Source organism: Canis lupus, chromosome 16 (genome assembly GCF_048164855.1).
Source record: "Canis lupus baileyi chromosome 16, mCanLup2.hap1, whole genome shotgun sequence".
Lineage (NCBI taxonomy): Eukaryota > Metazoa > Chordata > Mammalia > Carnivora > Canidae > Canis > Canis lupus.
In genome coordinates this window covers 14311162-14332422 of record NC_132853.1, presented here as the reverse complement: position 1 = coordinate 14332422, position 21261 = coordinate 14311162, and the positions used below count along the sequence as shown (strand labels likewise).

Sequence of the window (21261 nt, the reverse complement as noted above, 5' to 3'; positions counted from 1 at the left end):
TATTGGGGGGTAGAGCCTCAATACATGAATTTGAGGTGGGGGTGAGGGGATGGGGATGAAGATACAAACAGTCCATAATACTTACCCAGAAAAACTTGGGAGTCTAAGTGGTAAGTGATTTAGGCTCAATACCTGGAAGTTGTTGGATGCTGCTTAGGGTCTCATTGGGGGAACACTGTCTGAACATGAACCAAGGGAGCCAACTTTGGAGCCCAAGAGTGGGACACCACAGCAGAAACAGCAGATGCAGAAGAACAAAGAGTCGTCGACCCCCCCCCGCCCCCCCCCCCCCCCCCCCCCCCCCCCCCCCCGCCCCATGGCGATTTACCTGTCCACTGCGCTATGCAGGACTGGCATTCAACATTGCCACCTTGTGGTATAGAAAGCAGGAGCAACAGAGGGTTGCTGACTATAGTTCTCTCTAGATCTGCTATTTCAGAAGAACTGAGGCTCTGGGGTTTTTGGAGCATTCTAAAATCAAGATTTTTAAAAAATCTATTTATTCATGAGAGACACACACAGAGACACAGGCAGAGGGAGAAGCAGCCTCCATGCAGGGAGCCTGATGTGGGACTCGATCCTGGGACTCTAGGATCATGCCCTGGGCTGAAGGCAGGTGCTGAGCCACCCAGGGATCCCCAAAAGCAAGATATTAAACTTTATAATAACAGAGGTTGAGGCAGAAGGAGGATTCAAGCGACTAATTAAGTGGGAAAAAAAGGGATCCCTGGGTGGCGCAGTGGTTTGGCGCCTGCCTTTGGCCCAGGGCGCGATCCTGGAGACCCAGGATCGAATCCCACGTTGGGCTCCTGGTGCATGGAGCCTGCTTCTCCCTCTGCCTATGTCTCTGCCATTCTCTCTCTCTCTCTCTCTCTGTGTGACTATCATAAATAAAAAAATTTTTAAAAAAATTTAATTGGGAAAAAAAGAGGTCTGACTGAATTCATACCCTAAGCTATTGGTATGGTTTGTAACAGTTCTGCAGAAAATGAATGCTCCTGTTGAGCTGTTAAACTCCTTGGTAACAAAAGTTTTTCAGCTGTTCAGATTGGCTACCCTTTTAATGTGCTCACCTACATAAGAGCATAAACACACCTAAATAGCCACATAATATGGGGTGAGACTTTACTGGTTCTCTCATAAAATAAAATGCTTCAAGCACATTTTAAAAGTGAAAACCCAAGGAAGAACCACTGTGTAAGGCTTAATTGTAGTTATTTGCCATGTTCAGATTTGTGGGAGAATTAGGATCTTTTGAGAATTAGGATATTTAAAAAAACCATAGTGTTTTGAAGTGTATGCTTTGAAAGGAAGTAGTGGCTTAAAGCAACAATGAGATATTGCCCCCTACCTGTTAGAATGGCCAAATTCTGGAACACCGGCAGTACCAAATGCTGGCGAGGATGAGGAGCAACAGGGAATCTCAAAAGCTGCTGGTGGGAATGCAAAATGGGATGGCTACTTTGGAAGATAGTTTGGTGGTTTCTTATAAAACTAAACATATCATCGAGCAATCACCTTGGTATTTACCTTAAGGCGCTGAAAACTCACGTCCAAACAAGTACCTGCACGTGGATGTTTATATCACCTTTATTCATAACTGCTAAAACCTGGACTCAACTAAGATGTTCTTTAGTAGGTGAATGGGTAAATAAACCGGCACAACCAGACAATGGAATATCATTCGGTACTAAAAAGAAATCAGCCATCGAGGGATCCCTGGGTGGCTCAGCAGTTTAGCGCCTGACATTGGCTCAGGGCGTGATCCTGGAGTCCTGGGATCGAGTCCCGCATCGGGCTCCCTGCATGGAGCCTGCTTCTCCCTCTGCCTGTGTCTCTGCCTCTCTCTCTCTCTGTGTCTCTCATGAATAAATAAATAAAATCTTAAAAAAAATCAGCCATCGAGCCATGAAAAGACATGGAGGAACCTTAAATATCCATGAGTAGGTGAAAGAGGCTGTGTACTCTATGGTTCCAACCAAATGACATTCTGGAAAAGGCAAACCTGAGGATGCAGTACAAAGATGGGTGGTTGTTGGGGCTTTGTGTTTGTGCATGGGGGTGGGGGGAGGTGAGTAGACAGAGCCAGAGGGTTTTTAGAGCAGTGAACATATGCTCCATGTTATTATAAATGGATATATGTAAAAAAGAATCCTAATATCCACTCACTTTTCAAAATTGCCCTCTTCCATTGGACTCTCCTCCAAATTCTCCATAAAGTACCCAAAACTAAATTAGAATTTGATTGGGTTCATCAGCACAGGTTAAACATTTCCGGTTTTCAGCATTCCTATCACTTTGGAGAGCCTGTGCTGGGCCCTGCCCAGGTTCTGATGGTGGAGCCTAAGAATTTGCAAGGAGCTAAGGAGGCTCAAGGTGAAGGCTGTGTAAGTCGTTGAGAAGCAGAGCAGTGTGCTCTGGCAATGTTCTTTTTATTGGCTGCAGGGTATGCCACTATAAATCAGACCATGATTTCTCTACCCAGCCTCTATTGATGACCTTTTAGGATATTTTGAATATTTTGATATTAAGCCCATTGCTGTGATGAACATCTTTAAACCTATTCCATGCAAACATGTGCAAAGGTAATGGTGCACGTTGTGAAAGATATTGCAAACCCGACCTCCAAAGAAATTGTACCATTTTATATTATCCCCAGTGATGTGTGAGATGCCACTTTCTCCACAACTCTGCTCACCCTGGGAATTAACAAACTTTTTTTTTCTTTTTTTTTTGGAATCAACAAATTTTTAAAACTTGGCCAGTCTCACCAGTGAAAAAATATTCTCTCATTGTTCTTGTAATTTTCATTTATTTAAGAAAAGTTGCATTTTTTCATGTTTATTGGCCTTTTGTGTTTCTACTTTTGTAAAGTAAAAGCTCTTTATCATAGAGATTATCTGTAAAAGCTCTTTATCATGGAGATTAGTCTTTCTTTAGTTTTTGGTAAGTTTTTGATTTAATTTAATTTTTAAAAAGGTTTTATTTTTATTTTTTTATTTTTTATTTTTTTAAAGATTTCATTTATTTATTCATGAGAGACACACACAGAGGCAGAGACATAGGCCGAGGGAAAAGCAGGCCCTCCACAAGGAGCCCAATGCAGGACTTGATCCCAGACCCTGGGATCACACTCTGAGCTTCAAGGCAGATGCCTATCCGCTAAGCCACCCAGATGTCCTGAGTTTTATATTTTAGGACAGTTTTAGATTTACATAAAAATTGAGATGATAATACAGAGAATTCCCATATACCCTATACTCAGTTTCCTCTATGAACATCTCTTTTAAAATTTTTTATTTATTTATTCATGAGAGAGGCAGACATAGGAAGAGGGAGAAGCAGGCTCTCTGAGGGGAGTCTGATGCGGGACTCAATCCCGAGATTGGCATCACTTCCTGAGCAGACGCTCAACCGCTGAGCCATGCAGGCGTCCCTCCTTGCTTAGGTTTTAATGGTTGATAGTGGCTTACAGCGTGAGCCTCTGCAGTGTTTATTCTTCCCCAGGGTAGAGTTCAATACAATATCAGATACATGGCAGGTTAATGGGGGGGTATACATGGGTATGGGTGGCATTCATTCAATGTGGTCCAAGATAGCAAATATGCCAAATAAATTGGATTCATTAATAGAGATAATCTGTGTCAGAGCATTATGTGAAGGAAGTTTCCCAAGGATGTGATGAATTGATCACTGTTGTTGTGACTTTGGCAGGCTGGGCTTTGGCAAGAGGGCTGCATGAGGATGTTGCAGGGGTTTCAGAGGTGATCAGACACAGTCTTTACACTTAGCAGGAGACAGGCACATAAATAACTCATGTACAGGCAATGCTGTGATCAAGGTTAAGCAAAGCCTCCCTGGAGCCCCGGATCTTCCATTCTGGTTAGAGGATTGGGGACAGATTCTTAGAGGCAGTGTGGTTTGAGGAGTTGAGGAGAGGTGGGCAGATTTGGGGCAGAGATGGAAGGAGGGCAGTTTAGGTCAGAGCACAGCCTGAGCAAAGGCTCCGAGGTAAGAACAGGCAGGGCATGCTTAGAGAAGGACAAACAGATGAGACACACAGGGGCCCATACGTGTTGATGTGGAGGGGGTGGCATGAGAGACTGTGAAAGACTGGAAGAGAACAGAGTGGCAGAGATTGGACTCTCAGGTGTGCAGTTGGGAGGATACTTGATATGCAGTGGGAAGACACTGACATTTTGGGGCAGGGGAGGAGCTAATAAGGTCTGGGTTGGGAAGTGGGGGCTGGTACAGGGGAGGGAGAGGGTGTGTGTGTGTGTGTGTGTGTGTGTGTGGAGGCGGCTGGTTAGGAGGACACTCGATGCCAGGAGCTGACAGCCTCTGCTGCTTCCTGCATGTGTGACCTCAGACAAGTTCCCTTCCCTCCCTTGGGCTCTTTTTCCTCATCTCTAAAATGGGATTGACCCATTCTAAGGGGTCTGATGGGAGGTTTAGAGGTGTGGGTTTGTCTGTCTTAGGTAAAGAACGGAAGGCCTGTGACTTGGTGAAGGCCCATGGGGATGGTGAGGAGGGAAGGAGCTAAAGATGACCACGTGGCAAGGGCTTCCCTCACATTTTGTAATCCTTGCACCAACCCTTCAAAGTGGGTGTTATGGTTACTCCCGTTTTATGAGGAGTAAGGAGATAAGGATTCTGGGGTTCACAGTGGAAAACTCAATCACCTACAGTTGGTAAGTGGAATCCAGGCCATGATGCCTGCAGAGTGGAAGACAGTCCCTCCACCTGCCTCACTGGAGTGCAGGGAGAGCCAAGGAGGTGGAGGTGGTGCTCGTAGCCCAGGTGGTTTGCATTCCACACAGGCACCACGGGGGTGTGGCAGGCACTTAGGTGGGGATGGTTCCTGAGTGGGGGCCTGTGTGTGCTTGGTGGGGTCCACACGGCCCTATTGTGGTCTAGCAGCCAGGAAGGGAGGGGACATACTATCAGGTTTGGGTTCTGCCAGCATCTTTGGGTAAGCCCTGTGTCAGCTCTGGGCCTCGTGTCCTCATCTGTAAAATAAAGATGTTGGAGCAGATGAGTGACCTGTTGAGGTCTTCCTGGTCCTAATGACCTAAGACTTCATGATCAACAGAGTTCTCAAAAAAAAAAAAAAAAAAAAAGATATTTACTTTTTGAAAACATAGTATACTCCTATGGTTCAGATTCATAAAGCACTAAAGCAGTTCCAGTGCTCCCCTCAGTTCCCCTTCTTGGAGGTGACCGTGTTACCAGTTTCTCCCACAGAGATGGCAACATTGTCATTCAGTACTGAGTCCCAAGAAGTCCAAGGATGGGGAAAGACATAGAAACTTGTTATCAGACTAGGATGGAAGTAATCAGGGTGGGCTTCCTGGAGGAAGTTTTTACAGGAGGGGAATCATCTTGGGACAGGAAACATATTACAGAGGAGGGTCATGTCCCAAACTGAAGTTACCATCTTCCCTCCCAAACCCATCTGGTGTGAATGGCACTGTGGTCAGCTGCGCAAACTAGAAACTGGGGAACAACTTAGCTGCCTGGCTCCCCTTCACCATGTGCAACCCTCACCAGGTCCAGCCAGTGCTGGCTCCTTAGCTCATTCCGTCTCCAGCACTGTCCAGACTGCACGGTCCCCTCTGGACCTCCGCAAGAGCATCTTACCTGGCAGCCCTGCCACTTCTCACTCAGAAGCCTGGAAGATCTCCCCTAGGTGCCCCTTGGATCACACTGAGCAGAGTGAAAGGAGATGGGTGTTCTGGTGTGGGAGGTCCCAGGAGCGCCTCTGCCTCTCTGCTCTCCTGAGGCTTTCACCCAGCAGGGAGCCTGGCCCGTTGGGCAGAATCACAGAAGCTGCATGATTTTTTTCATAGCACTTTATGTAGTTTGCCGTTTCTCCCTCCCTTTTTCCCTCCTCCTCCACCATACACCATCCCCTCAACCTGGAATAGGTAGTACCTCTCCTGTATGAAAACATACATTTTTAAAATTTTTTTTGAAAACATACATTTTTAAAGCATGCAGTTCACCCAGCTATTTTTTCTTTTAGATTTCATTTATTTATTTGACAGAGAGAGAGGGGGAGAGAGAAGCAGACTCCCTGCTCAGCAGGGAGCCCGATGTGGGGCTCAATCTCAGGACCCTGGGATCACATCTGAGCCAACAGACGGACACTCAACCAACTGAGCCCCCCAGGAGCCCCTCCAGCTAACTATTTTTATTAGCTTTTGTGTTTCCAGAGTTTTTTCTAAATAAAAATATCAAATGTGAATTCATATTTTATTCCCTGCCCCTCCTTTTTTAAAAGATGTTATTTATTTACTCATGAGAGACACAGAGACACAGGCAGAGGGAGAAGCAGGCTCCATGCAGGGAGCCCAATGTGGGACTCGATCCCAAGATCCCAGGATCATGTCCTGAGCCGAAAGCAGACGCTTAACCGCTGAGCCACCCAGGCGTCCCTCCTTGCCCCCATTCTAACATAAATTATACATACTACTATTTCTGTGCTTGTTTTTGTCTCTTCAAAATACATCTTGAAGATCTTTGCATGAAAGTACACAGAGAACTCCTTCATTTAAAACATTTTTGGGACGCCTGGGTGGCTCAGCAGTTGAGCGTCTGCCTTCAGCTCAGGGTGTGATCCTGGAGTCCTGGGATCGAGTTCCACATGGGGCTCCCTGCCTGGAGCCTGCTTCTCCCTCTGCCTGTGTCTCTGCCTCTCTCTCATGAATAAATAAACAAAATCTTTTTTTTTTTTTAATTTTTATTTATTTATGATAGTCACAGAGAGAGAGAGAGAGGCAGAGACACAGGCAGAGGGAGAAGCAGGCTCTATGCACCGGGAGCCCGATGTAGGATTTGGCCCTGGGTCTCCAGGATCACACCCTGGGCCAAAGGCAGGCGCCAAACCGCTGCGCCACCCAGAGATCCCCAAATAAACAAAATCTTAAAAACAAAACAAAACAAAACATTTTTAAGGGCACCTGGGTGGCTGAGGCGGTTAAGTGTCTGCCTTTGGCTCAGGTCATGATCTCAGGGTCCTGGGATCAAGTCCTTCATTAGGCTGTCTGCACAGAGGGGAGCCTACTTCTCTCTCTACTTCTGCTGTTCCACCTGCTTGTGCTCTCTCTCTTTCTTTCTCTCTGTCAAATAAATAAATAAATAAATAAATAAAATCTTTAAAAAAATAACTTCTTGGGCAGCCCGGATGACTCAGCGGTTTAGAGCCGCCTTCAGCCCAGGGCGTGATCCTGCAGAACCGGGATCAAGTCCCACATCAGGATCCCTGCATGGAGCCTGCTTCTCCCTCTGTGTCTCTGCCTCTCTCTCTGTCTCTCATGAATAAATACAATCTTTAAAAATTTTTTTTAATTTTAAAAAGTAAATTACAAGTGCAGCTCCTCTGTAGCACAAGGATCCCCTTTCAGATAATTTATCTACAGACTCTACCATGTGAACAAGGTTATCTGAGGCATTAGGTTTTAAAAAAAATTTTTTTTAGGTTTACTTTTTTTAGTAATCTCTACACCCAACAGGTGGCTCAAGCCCATGACCCCAAGATTAAGACCCCAAGATCAGGTTGCCTGGGTGGCTCAGTGGATTAAGTGTCTGCCTTCAGCTCAGGTCTTGATCTCAGGGTCCTGGGATTGAGTCCTGCGTCAGGCTCCCAACAGGGAGCCTGCTTCTCCCTCTGCCCCTTCACCCTTGCTCATGTGCTTTCTCTCTCTCTCTCTCTCTCTGTCTCTCAAATAAAATCTAAAAAAAAAAGAGACCTCAAGATCAAGAGTTGAATGCTCTTCCAATTGAGCCAGCCAGGTGCCCCTCTGTGGCATTGTTTATAAGAGCAAAAATCTGGGAACAGCCTAAGCAGTCATTAGTAGGAAACTAGTTAAACAAATTATGGTACACCCCTATGGAAAAAGCAGTGTGCAGTCATTAAACATGTTTTATTTTTATTTTTTAAGAAGTTATTTTTTTATTTTTTTAAGATTTTATTTATTTTTTCATGAGAGACAGAGAGAGAGAGAGAGAGAGAGAAAGAGAGAGAGGCAGAGACACAGGTAGAGGGAGAAGCAGGCTCCATGCAGGGAGTCTGACGTGGGACTCGATCCCGGGTCTCTAGGATCAGGCCCTAGGCTGAAGGCAGCGCTAAACCACTGAGCCACCCTAAAAAGATTTTTTTTTCCTAAAAAGATTTTTAAAATTATTTATTTTATTTTACTATTTTTATTATTTTTTCATAACTGAACAAACCGTCAATTTGTTCTCTCTCTCTTTTAAAAAAAATTTATTCATGAGAGATACAGAGAGAGAGGCAGAGAGAGAGAAGCAGGCTCCATGCAGGGAGCCTGATGAGCCACCCGGGCGTCCCCTAAAAAGATTTTATTTTTAAGCAATCTCTATACCCAATGTGGGGCTTGAATTTACAACCCTGAGATCATGAGTCACATGCCCTACAGACTGAGCCAGCCAGGCATCCCTGCACTTGTAATTTAGACAAGTGGTGTCAGATTGTCCTGCAGAGGAGTTATACCAACTGACACTCCTGCTGGTAATGTATGAAAGGGCCTGTCTGTGATGATGTTTTTGTTCATGTGACTATTTGGTGGTTTCTCTCTCCAGAAGGTTGTAAACTCCTGGAATTAAGTCTCTCTTGCTCATCATCATAGATAATGAATGTTGAATTAATGAATGGGTTCACACTTCTACCAGGAAGGGATGGCTGGAGTGGGAGGGATCCTTTTGTCTTCACCTTGCCGAGCCCAGCCTCCTCCATTCTTACTGTAGGGTTACTGTTCATCCAGACAGTGGCTGAGACCCTGTGAGAAGTTCTGGAAGAACCTAATCCTGACATCTGATTCATGGCCCCCACTCCAGGGAAGCCCTTTTCCTGCTGTGAAATCAAGAAGTCCAGGGTCTCAGTCCCATAAGGAGCTTGGAAAATGAACCCTTATCTAATGCTTGAATCCCTAGCCCAACCTCTGCTTACATACTGCCAGGAACAGGGAACTCACCGCTTCCAAGTGACTCCTTTCAACTTCAGACAATAACTTTTAGAAAGTTTTTCCATCATTGAATTGAAACCTTGTAGCTACCTCCTCTTCAGGATATTCTAACTGTGGCCTTCTGGAAACGGGCTTTCTGGCAGATGAGCAGTGGGGGAGATTCGGGGACAGGTACCCCTCATCTATCTTTTTCCAGCAAGTAGAGTCAAATTCCCAAAGAAGCTTGGCAGAGCCCTGCCTGTCCATCCCCTCACTCTCTCCTGTCCTGTCCGCAGGTACGTGCAGGAAGGACGGTTCCGAATTGAGGAGAGGACACTGACAGCCTTCCAGTGGCTCTACAACCCACAGCAGCATCGCATCCTCAGCCGCGCTGACCTAGAATCTCCCTCCAGGTAAAGGGACCCCCAGCCATTACTCTCCAAAGGCAATACTTATGCAGCCAGCTTCATACTGGTTGTAAAGGCAGTGAACCACTGCCTTTAGAGTTAGAGGAACCTCCCAGGGTTCTGGAAAGAGTATGTCAGCCTGGGTACTTCTTCAGCCTAGAAGGCACCGAGTGATTTGAGGCAGCTCACTACCTCTGCTTTCTTCTCTGTGAAATGGGCATAATTATATATTCCCTGCCTTCTATCAGGAAGATCATGAGTCTCAAGTGAAATGAGGGCTGCAGAGAATCTAAAAGCCTAGGGGTCAGTTGGTTCCTCTTTAAGAGGGAGAGTGGCTGGCAGATTTGCTGGGCAGCCTCCTCACCTCTCCTTGATGTGGGTGGAGGGAGCCAGCCCTGCCTTCCTCATCTCCTCCTGCCCTCTGTTGTGGTATTCAGCTTGGAGTCTGACTGAGGGGTGAGAGAGGAGGGCTTTTCCTGGCCCAGATTCCTGCTCCCAGGCTCCTATCCACTCTTCCACCACACTGGACAGATATGACAAGCATTAGCAGTCTCCACAGAGATCCTGGGCAAACTTGCTGTGGTCTCACCTTCCCAAGGCTTCTGTTAGACCTGATCCTGAACCTTACTTCCATGTTCGCCCTCAAGACCTCTTTGCACCAGCTCCTAAATTAGCAGGACCCTCACAGCCAAGAATGAGCAGGCCTCACCTCCCCAGAGTGGTTTAAATGAAAGAAGAGTGGAGGTGATATCATTTGGGGGCTATATCATGGGCTGGCCAACAAGAGAACAGAGGTGATATCCTACTGCTGCTCCCCAGCTGACCCTAGGAATAAGATTTGGAAGTCAGTGGGTGACTTCATCTCCTAGATATCTGCCAGGAATCCAGTTTAGCTAAGAGCAGTGCATCTGCTCCCTCTTGTCTCAACAAGATTTCAGAAGGTACAGGAAACAGTGAGGTGGCTGGGTACTCTCGCTGTAGATCTGATACTCTGGAGGAAGAATTAATTAGATGATGTTGTAGAAGTATCAAAAACTCTGGGAAAGGTGACTCAGGCCACCTGGGAACTCTTGGTAGTCAGGGAATGGGTAGTCAGACAAGCACCCTGGACTCCAGAAGGTGGATTTCAAATAGTGTAGAGAAAAGACAGAAATTTCCCTAGAGCTTGAGGCAAGACTATTGGGAAGGGTGCCAAAATGAAATTCTGAGTTTATAGTGGTGAATGCTTGCAGGGAAAAAGAAAGAGGCTGCTGTGGCTGCCCTGGGAGCATGCTAGTGACACATGGACACGAAGGGCACATGGTCAGGTTTAATTGCAGGCAACATGCAAAACCCTATTGTGTGACATTTGCCATCTGACATAATAAAGTAGCTTCTCCCTCACCTTTTCTTCTTCAAAACTCTTGCCACTATTGGACATTATCTTGTCCATTTGTTCATTGTCCCTGACAACACCCCCTCAACCCCCACCTCCAAATGTAAGCTTTATGAGAGCAGGGCCCTTTTCAGCTTGTTCTCTGCTACATCCTAAGGTCATGTTTCAGAGAAGGAGTTGATTAAAGAAGTATTGGGGGGGAACGACAAATGAACACAATGCAGGCTCACCTCTAGGAAGGCTGGGAGAGAGGCTAGCCTCTCAGACTCCAAGACAGGTTGGCCAGCTCTACCTGCTCAAGGTAACGACAAGGGAAGAAGAGGAGATGGGACCTCCTGCCCATGCAGGTGGCCTGAAGCTAACAAAGTTGCTCTGCCTTCTGAGCCAAAGAACGCAAATGTGTTTGAGAGTCACAGGAGTACAGCTGAGTTCTTGGAGGAGGGAAGCAATCACGAGACAGGATGGAGCTATTTGAAATAAAATCAGCTTTCATACTTGGGAAAGCTATATCCCAAGGAACTTGAAGGGGAGGCTGCCATACTCTGTGGCTGTACTAATTTTTGTGACAATATTAACAGCTAATTTTCTGAGTGCTTATTATGTGTCATGTGTAAATACTTTATAAGAATAAATTGATCTAATCTTCATAACAATGCTCTGATGTAAGTACTATTGTTCTCCCCATTTTTCAGATGACCAAACTGAGGCACAGCGAGTAAGTTGCAGTGCATATAATCACCATGCACACTGCCTCTCAGAGAATAAGGCATTTGCCCATAGGCAGGAGGTAGCTGAGATAATATCTATTTTTACAAAGAGGAAATAAGTCCAGAAAGCATAAATAAGGAACTCAGGATTCGTCCTGAATGAATATTTCAGAGTTCATTTTTATTTTATTAAAAAATTTTTTTATTGGAGTTCAATTTGCCAACATATAGCATAACACCCAGTGCTCCTCCCGCCAAGTGCCCCCTCATTGCCCATCACCCAGTCACCCCAACTCTCCACCCACTTATTTTATTTTTTAAAGATTTTATTTATTTATTCCTGAGAGACACAAACACATAGAGAGGCAGAGACACAGGCAGAGAAGCAGGCTCCATGCAGGGAGCCCGACGTGGGACTCCATCCCAGATATCCGGGATCACGCCCTGGGCCGAAGGCAGTGCTAAACCGCTGAGCCACCTGGGCTGCCCAAGAGTTTATTTTTAAAAAGACAGTTTGGAGAAGATAATCAGCAGCAGCAAGCAAATTCCCTGAGAACCCATCCTGCTGGGGGAAGCTTATTCGCTTTTCTGATTTGTTTTCTAGACTAGAAAGTAGGTTGGAGGTGGTGGAGCAGAAGACTATGGTTCTGAGTTTGATAAGCAGGCTGCCATTGGCTGCTGAATCCTGCTCCACGTGTTTATGAGTGGGTTGTTGAAGAAGGATCTGGTGAGCTGGTGACAGTGCTGATGGTAGGAACCTGGGCACCAGCCCAACAGGCAAGATGGCAGATTCGGGACCCAAATCAAGTAGGTACAGTTTAATAGGGATGGAGAAATCTATTCTGGCCTCCAGTCCTGCTTATACCTGGGAGGTAGACAAGGGAATCAGCTGTCTGAGGGGTTCTGATTGACTAGAAGCTTGGGTATGGCCCCATGATTTAGGTTTTAAGAAAATGCTTGCATCTTGGGGATGCAAGAGCTCAGGGCAGAGTCCAGGGCAGGGGAGGGAAGGTCTTAGTCTCAGACCCTAAGACGAAGGTTCCTTCATTTGTTCTTTGCCTGGGGGACAGGGACTGAATACCTTTCTTCTGCTAACACTGTGCCAGGTATTACCCTGGAAGGGGCTGAGCAGGGTGCATTTCAGGATGATGGATAAAGCTGCTGAAGGGACTCAGACCATGGGCTGGCCACCTCTGTCTTCCTTTCTTCCTTTCACCCTGCTCTGGGTCAGGCCTTGGTGTTGCAGGGCCTCATTGTAGGCAGACAAGGATTCTGCTTCCATGGGGCACATACTCTACCAGGAAAGAAGGACCATAGACACACAGACGAGAGAAGTTCCTAGGACCATCAGTGTGCCGAAGGTGCTAAAACAGGGCATGGAGAAAGGGTGACGTGTGTGTGTGTGTGGGGGGGGGGGGGGGAAGAGGACTTTGGATGAGGTGGAAGGCCTCTCTGAGAAGGGGACATTTGAGGTGAGTCCTGAAGGACACACGGGGGCAGGCATATGGAGAAGCTGCTGGTGGTGGAAGGGGTAAGGGGACACAGGAGATGGGATGGAAAAGAAGAGCGGGTCCGGGACCAGCAAGGACAAGGCCCTAAGTGCATTCAAGAAGCAGAAAGCCATGGTGGCCAGAGCAGAGTGATGTTGTGGTCAACAGGCGAGACAGATTTCCATGAAGCCAAGCAATGGCTTTTTAGCACTTAGATTTGCCCGAGGACGGCATGTGCTGCCCCCGAGGGAGTGAGCTTCTCATCCCGGAGGCCGCCTGGAGAGCATGTTACCAAGGAAAAGACTAGGCATCCCAAAGGCTGCCAGAGGACCCCTTCAAATTCAGGAGCATCCTTGGCTTGGCGGAAGCTGGGAGGAAGTCCGCGGAGTGGACGAAGGGAGCCCCACGCTGCTAGGTACAAAGTGGGGGCAGTTTCGGGGTTTGGCAGTGCTAGAGGCCTCCTCCTCACCACCGCACCTCCTCCCTGGGCCCACCCCACGCAGAGCCGGGGAGAGCCCCGGAGCGTCCGCCTCCATAGACCAGGAACCCCGGGATCTTTCCGCACCTCCTTCCCCACTGCCCGGGGCCCCATCCTCCAGAAACTTCTGTGGGCCGGTGGGCTGTTCCCTCCTCTCCCGCGGGTCCCTTGGGCGCGCGCCTGCCCCGCCTCGCGCCTTTGTTCCCGAGGAGCCGCCTCGGGCAGTTTCCCAGCGCCGGCGACGAGCGCTTCCCAGCTGGGGGCTCGGCGCTCGGGCCCCGCCGCGCTCCCCCACCCCCACCCCCTCCCACCCCCTCCCACCCCCTCGGGCAGCTGCGCGGCGGCGGCGCTGGGCGAGCCCGGCCGGACACCGCGGGGACCCGGGCCGTGCGAGCGGGCGGGGGCGGGGCGGCGCGGCGCGGGCGGGGGGCTCGGCTCGGGGGCGGCTGGGGGGGGCGCGGGGGCGGCGCGGGGCGGGGGCGGGGGCGCGGGGGCGGCTCGGCGCGGGGCGGGGGCGGGGGCGGGGGCGCGCCCGCCAGGTGCGCGGCGGCCGCGGGGGGCGGAGAGCGCAGCTTTGTGCGTTCGCGGCCGCGGGCCGGCCGTGCGCCTGTGCGCGCCCCAGTGACGGCGCACGCGGCTGGGCGGGCAGCGGGGGAAGCCCGCCGCGGGAGGGGGCTCGGTCCGGATGGAGACGCGAGGACGCCGCCGCTGCGGGCGCACGGGCGGGGGGAGCTGCGGCCGCTGACTGTTGACAGTCTGTCCACGTCGAGGAGTGAGCTCTGGGCGCCGCGCGTCGGAGAAGGTCAGTGGGTCCGGGGCCGGGCGGTGATGCCATCAACAGCCTGGGTCAGGGCGCGAATCCTGGGTGGGACCGAACGTGGAGTCGGGGTGTGTGTTGTGAGTGTAAATGCGTGTGTTTGCAAAGAGAAATGCAGCCCCGTACGTGTGTGAGCTCTGAGCTGCGATTCCACAGGGCACTTGGGCGTAATGGGATCTGTTTGGGAGATGGGGTGACTGTCCTTAGCGATCTATGCGGGTGGGGCATTGCGCACACACGCCGCGTATGCGGGTGCGTGTGCCTGAGTGAGACGTTGCTCAGCCCCTGCCAGAGTCTTTGGCTAGAGAAGCTGACAGAGGTGGAGGTCAGAGGTGCGGTGTTTACAGGTGGTGGCAGAAGAAAACAGCCAGGAACCCCAGGAGGACTGTGTGGCTCGTCTGGGTTAGTGGTTTTTTTTTCCCCAAAGGGCATAAACCCCACCCCATCGTCGTTCCAACCTGTGCCTGTTGCGGAGAGGGGAGCTAGGATGGCGGGGTGCTGGCAGAGAGGCCTTAGTGGACCTCAGGGGTAGGGCCAGCCACCAGCCTGGTGCTCATTGCTGGAGGCCCTGGGTGAGTGGGTGTGGGAGAGCCAGTCTTGGGTGGGGGTCGAGGGCCGATCTGTGTTCAGGAGACCTCAGGACTCTGTAGAGTCCACACCAGATGCTGCGTGTCTGGACCAGGAAGCTGGGGGGGGGGGGGCATCCTTCTTCCTCATCTGTTTCCTGTAGCTCTTTATATACCCTTCTTAACACACTGAAGGGCATTTATATGCAAGTGGGGTTTGGGCTCTGAATGCTGCCTCTGGTGAGTGGCCCCCTTCAGAGCAGCCTCCCTGGGGAATAATAGGGTTGTTCTGGGCTGGGTGCCAGAGCTCTTGGGTTCTTTTCCTGCTCTGTGACCCTGTGGCTTTACCTTAAGCCCCACAGGCCTCAGTTCCCCAGGCAGAGGGAAGAACCCCCACCCTTTGCTGTGGGTTAAGGAGGATTCAAACAGTGGAGGGGGCGGGGGATGGTAGGAGTGGGGTTGTGTGGGGAGGCTGGGAGTGACTCAGGGCTGTGAGGTCCCAGGAGTGATTCCCCCAGGAAAGTCTCATCACATCTTTGCGACTTGGGCAGGAGTTGGGAGAGGCTCTGTCCTCATCTCCAGGCAGGTGTGTTGGGTTTTCTGAGTCCAGGGGTGGGGCAGTGTGGGTGTCTGCTAGATCTGGCTGTTCAGGCTTCAAGAAGCTACCTGAGGTCCCTTGTCTTTTCCGAGATGTTGAAGAGTGGGGATGCCCTTGGGGGACCTTGGGGGGCCTGTTTGGGGCTGCAATGGGGGACTGGAGCTGAAGGGCATAGAAGTTTCTGGATAGAGTCAGATGCCAAACATGGGTAGGGCCTGGGCACATCTAGCTGGGACTCCTGCTCAGCCCAGGGTGTTGAACCAATTTGGTGGAGGTGGCTCAATTTCCAGAGAGATGACCCTCCTGCTGCAGGCACCCTAATACCCTCTTCTCCCTGTTTCTGTCTGGAGCAAGTGTGGCTGAACCACCATGGTTCAGAATGACTTGACTCTTGAAGAAAAGGGACCCGGCATGGATGGTGGTGGCAGCAGCTGGTTAAGCATAAGGGCTCTGTTGTTACTCAGACCTGGGTTTGTATCTCAGCCCCACTGCCATCTCACTGTGTCTCCACCTGTGTTCCCACAATCAGAAGCTGAGAGAAAGGCTTGTGTGTGATGGTTTATTTGGGAGGTGATCTTGGGAAACAAGGGTGCAGCAAAGGGCATGAAGGGGAAAGGGGAAAGCATGGAGGTGGCTGGCTGACTTAGTCCGTGAAGCATGGGACTCTTGATCTCAGGATTGTGAGTTCAAGCTCCATGGTGGGTATAGAGCTTATTTAAAAAAATTAGGAAAGAGGAAAGCAGAATGAGGATGCATTTTTATTATTTTATTATTATTTGTTTATTCATTCATGAGAGACAGAGAGGCAGAGATTTATGCAGACAGAAGCAGGCTTCCCCTGGGGAGCCTGATGTGGAGCTCAATCCCAGGACCCTAGAATCATGACCTGAGTGTAAGGCAGATGCCTAACCAACTGAGCCACTCAGGCGCCCGAAGGATACATGTTTTAAAGATTTATTTATTTATTTATTTATATTATTATTATTAATTAAATATTTTATTTATTTATTCGTGAGACACACACACAGAGAGAGAGAGAGAGAGAGAGAGAGGCAGAGACACAGGCAGAGGGAGAAGCAGGCTCCATGCAGGGAGCCCGACGTGGGACTCGATCCTAGGTCTCCAGGATCACGCCCTAGGCTGATTAGGCCTAAGTAGGCAGCATTAAACTGCTGAGCCACCAGGGCTCCCCTGTATTATTTTTTTATTGGAGTTTAATTTTTCAACATATAGTATAACACCAAGTGCTCATCCCGTCAACTGCCCCCCTCAGTGCCCATCACCCAGTCACCCCATCCCTCCATCCCCCCTGCCCACCTCTCCTTCTACTACCCCTTGTTCATTTCCCAGAGATAGGAGTCTCTCATGCTTTGTCACCCTCTCTAATTTTTCCCACTCATTTTCTCTCCTTCCCCTATAATCCCTTTCACTATTTTTATAATCCCCGTATGAGTGAAACCGTATGATTGTCCTTCTCCGATTGACCTACTTCACTCAGCATCATACCCTCCAGTTCCATCCACATCAAAGCAAACGGTGGGTATTCATCCTCTCTGATGGCTGAGTAATATTCCATTGTATATAGAGACCACATCTTCTTCTTCTTTTTTTTTTTTTTTGAGACCACATCTTCTTTATCCATTCATCAGGTGATGGACACCGAGGCTCCTTCCACAGTTTGGCTATTGTGGACATTGCTGCTATAAACATTGGGGTGCAGGTGTCTCAGTCTTTCACTGCATCAGTATCTTAGTGCAATTGCTGGGTCATAGGCTAGCTCTATTTTTAACTCTTTGAGGAACCTCCACACTGTTTTCCAGAGTGGCTGCACCAGTTCACATTCCCACCAACAGTGCAAGAGGGTTCTCCTTTCTCTGCATCCTCTCCAACATTTGTTGTTTCCTGTCTTGTTAATTTTCACCATTCACTGGTGTGAGGTGGTATCTCATTGTGCTTTTGATTTGTATTTCCCTCATGGCAAGTGATGCAGAGCATTTTCTCAGCATGTGCTTGTTGGCCATGTGTATGTCTTCTTTATTTATTTAAAAAATATTTTATTTATTTATTCATTGAGAGACACAGAGAGAGGCAGAGACACGGGCAGAGGGAGAAGCAGGCTCCCTGTGGGGAGCCGGATGCAGGACTCGATCCCAGGACCCCGGGATCACCATCTGAGATGAAGGCAGACGCTCAACCACTGGACCACCCAGGTGCCCCAAAGAGGACTTCTTTATGGAGCCAGATGACGGTGTCTTGCCCATACCTCTCTTTCAATGCTTTGGTGCTTCTCTAGTGCGAAGTTCTGCTTCATTCTGATCTTAGCCTGCCATGCTATAGTTTTTTTTTTTTTTTTTTTTCTGTTTGCCACAATCCTTCAGGGCTTCTGTATAGTTATGAGAGGATTCCTTTCCACCTGCTCAAGATGTAAAGCAGCCATAGGGACTCTCACAGCAGATGGGACATCAAGATGAGTTGTGTGCTCTGGGGGACTTGGCCTAAAACCAGAGTGTGCTGAGCCCTTGGCTGTGCCCACACTAAGGTCTCAGGGCCGCCTGGTTTCCCACCACCTTCCCTAGTTCAGATCCAGGGCTGGCAGTCTCCTTCCTGGATTATGCTGGGTAGGCTGGCTGGGCCCTGCCAGGTCTGGGTCAGCAGATGGCAGCAGGCATGGGCACCTGGGGACCTTGCTGATTAGATAACTGGCAGTGAGCAAGAGCAGGAGAGGAGTGATGGGCAGTCAGGCACAGTGGAATGTGCACAAGTGTCTGTGGTGGGCATGTTGCTGCACATCTTTGTATGTGTGGGTCCTCTGAGTATGTCCCCATGTGCATTGCTGTGTGCATTCTTGTGTGTTTCTGTTCTTTCCTCTGGTATGTGTGTTGTTCATACACTGGGCGCTCTCCAGAGTCCTCAAGGGTGTGACTGTCTCCTGGCAGGTGATACCTGACCCCAGCAGGATTTCCTCAGCCCTGGGGCTTCTTAGTCTTCTGCCCTTCCCTGCTCTGCTGTCTCTCCAAGTTTCCTGTCCCTGGACCTCCTTCTGTTTTGAGGAAGTTGCTTCTTTCCCGCTGGCTGTGTGGGTGCGCATTACCTTTGGGGCAGGGCCTAGGAAGGATAACCAGTGCAACTTCCAGCCCCATGCTTTGAGATCTGAACCTAGGGTGGCAGATGGGTGAGCCCTAGATTGAGGAGATGAGTCAGGCACGGCTGCAGGAGGTGGGCAGAAGCTTGGCTGTATGTGTCAGCATGCTTCAGGGAAGTATGTGTGCACCCCATACACTTGATCCCTGCCTCCCTCAGAGGCCTGAGTATCAGTGTAGCTGTGGGAAGCCCCCCCCCCCTCCTGCTCTGATCCCTCCCATCCATGTCCTCTTCCTGGGTAGCTGTGGCCAGCCCAGTTTCTGGCAGGGAGCAGAGTGGTCTCTGGAGCTCTGGGCATTGCACTGGGGCCCTTGTCCTCAAGTAATTCCTGTTGCCACAATCATTTATATTTATGGAGCTCTTCCTGCACCAGATCCTGGACTGTTCACTGTGCAGGTATTAGCTCATTGGCTCCTGAGAGCGATACTATGAAGTGGGTTCTGAAAGCATCTCCATTTTATGAGGAAGTAGAGGCTCAGAGAGGCTGAGTCAGTGCCACAGGATCACACAGCTAGTAAGTAGTGGAGCCGGGATGTAACCCAGCTCTGTTCTTGACTTTTGCTGCTGTTCTGTTCACTCTTCACAAAGCTGGACCATCTCATTCTTGCAGTCTCCCCTTGAGAGTGGCTGTCCCAGATCACCCTCTCCAAACAGGGCTCCCCACCCACCCAGGCCCTTTTGGATCCTATCAACGTGTTGTAAATATGGGTATGAAGTTATGCCTCTTTAATCTTTCATCCCCTACCCCCCGGGGGGCAGGAATCCATTTTGTTCACCATTGTATCCTCAGCACTAGCAGAGCCTGGAACACAGTAGGGATGGTCTGAGACCAATATCCAGTATGTGTGTGTGTGTGTGTGTGTGTGTGTATGGATGTGTAGGTTTCCCCATATATGTTACAAAACGACTTTTGGACACCAACGGGGTGTCTGAGCATTCAACTCAATCCTGACACAATCTACACCCAGAGATAGCATCGCATTCCACAGTTAAAGGGTTCAGTCCAACAGATGCTAGTCAAGCCCAAGCTGCCACCTGTGCTTCTTATCAACTGGCTATAAATCAGAGCTTCTCAGGACCTCCTCTTCAGGTTGGGGTAATTTGCTGGAACAGCTCACAGAACTCCCAAGAAACATTTTTCTTACTAAATTACCCATTTATTATGAAAGGAAGTAAATCAGGAGCAGGCAGATGAAAGAGGTGTGTGGGGGCAGTGTGTGGGACAGGGTGGGGCCCATGCTGTCTCCAAGAGCGCCACTCTCCCCATCCTCCACAGGTCAACCAACATGGAAGTGCTCCCAGCCCTGTCCTTGTGCCTTTTTACGGAGGCTTCATTACATAGTCATTGGTCAAGTCATCAGCCATTGGCCTTTGAATCACCCTCCAGCCCCCTACCCTCTTTGGGGGTTAGGGGATAGGACTAAAAGTGCTAGCCCTCTAATCACGTGATTGATTCTCTTGGCAACCAGCCTCTAACCCTTAGTGCTTTAAAAAGTCACCTTTGGGGCAGCCCTGGTGGCACAGCGGTTTGGCGCCACCTGCAGCCTGGGGTGTGATCCTGGAGACCTGGGATCGAGTCCCATGTCAGGCTTCCTGCATGGAGCCTGCTTCTCCCTCTGCCTGTGTTTCTGCCTCTCTCTCTCTGAATGAATAAATAAATAAATCTTAAAAAAAAAAAAGAAAAAAAAGTCACCTTTGTGGGGCAGGGCGCCTGGGTGGCTCAGTGGTTGAGTGCCTGCCTTTGGCTCTGGGCATGTGATCTTGGGGGTTAGCCCACATCAGGCTCCCCATGGGGAACCTGCTTCTCCCTCTGCCTGTGTCTCTGCCTCTCACTGTCTCTCATGAATAAATAAATACAATCTTTAAAAAAAATCACCTTGTTCACATAATGAGACACCTTTATCACTCTCAGCACTTGCGAAATTCCAAGAGTTTGGGGAGCTATGAGCTGGGAATTGTAGACAGAGGCCAAATACATATTTCTTATAAATCACAATATCCCAGGATGCAGTAAATAGGCACTTATTAAATTAATGAATAATGAATGAATATATGCAGATATGTCTGACTCAAGGCCGTAGCTCTAAAATCCTCCTCTGTGCTGTCTCTCACACAGCAGAGACCATCGTAGGATGGCCAGGGGCACAGGCTCTGGGGCCAGCGTGCTGTGCTGGGTTCTAGTTCTGGCTCCATTGCTGTTCTGGTTATTTTATTTTATTTTGAAAGGATTTTATTTATTACTTATTTGAGAGAGAGGAGAGAGTGAGAGAAAGAAATTACAAATGGGACGAGGGGCAGAGGGAGAGGGAGAGGCAGACTCCCCACTGAGCAGGGCCCTGGCATCATGACCTGAGCTCAAGGAAGATGCATAGCCAGCTGAGCCACCCAGGCGCCCCTGTTCTGATTATTTTATTCTGCATAATAAACTGCCCAGAAGCTTATGGCTTAAAACAATGGTGATATTTGTTTTGCTCAGGAATCTGTACTTTGGGCAGAGCAGTCATCATCCGGGTGGCTCAAAGTGGGGCTGGTCTGAAGGCTAAGTTGCTCGTGTCTGGCATTTAATGCTGGCTGTTGGCTTGAGGACTCAGTTCCTTACTACATGGGCCTCTCCGTGTGCTCTGTCTTCTTGTCACATCCCTGTGTGCTACTTTGGGCTTCCTCACAGCATTGGGGCTGGGTGAAGGGGCAAGAATCCCAAGAAAGAGCCAGCAGAAGC

At 49.3% G+C, this 21261-nt stretch overlaps 1 protein-coding gene across 5 annotated transcripts in view; it reads left to right on the top strand.

Annotated features, from left to right (window-relative positions):
• The window catches only part of RAP1GAP2 (RAP1 GTPase activating protein 2), a 222238-nt gene that overhangs the window by 9272 nt on the left and 191705 nt on the right, over window positions 1–21261 (top strand). For 2 of the 5 annotated variants that reach the window (XM_072778999.1, XM_072779000.1), the window contains exon 2: window positions 9260–9376. In XM_072778999.1, coding sequence (XP_072635100.1) covers window positions 9260–9376 — 117 coding nt within the window. Of the gene's footprint in view, window positions 1–9259; window positions 9377–14059; window positions 14223–14334; window positions 14640–21261 lie in introns of those variants that run through there. The other 3 variants (XR_012008512.1, XM_072778998.1, XM_072779005.1) reach the window with 2 other exon arrangements.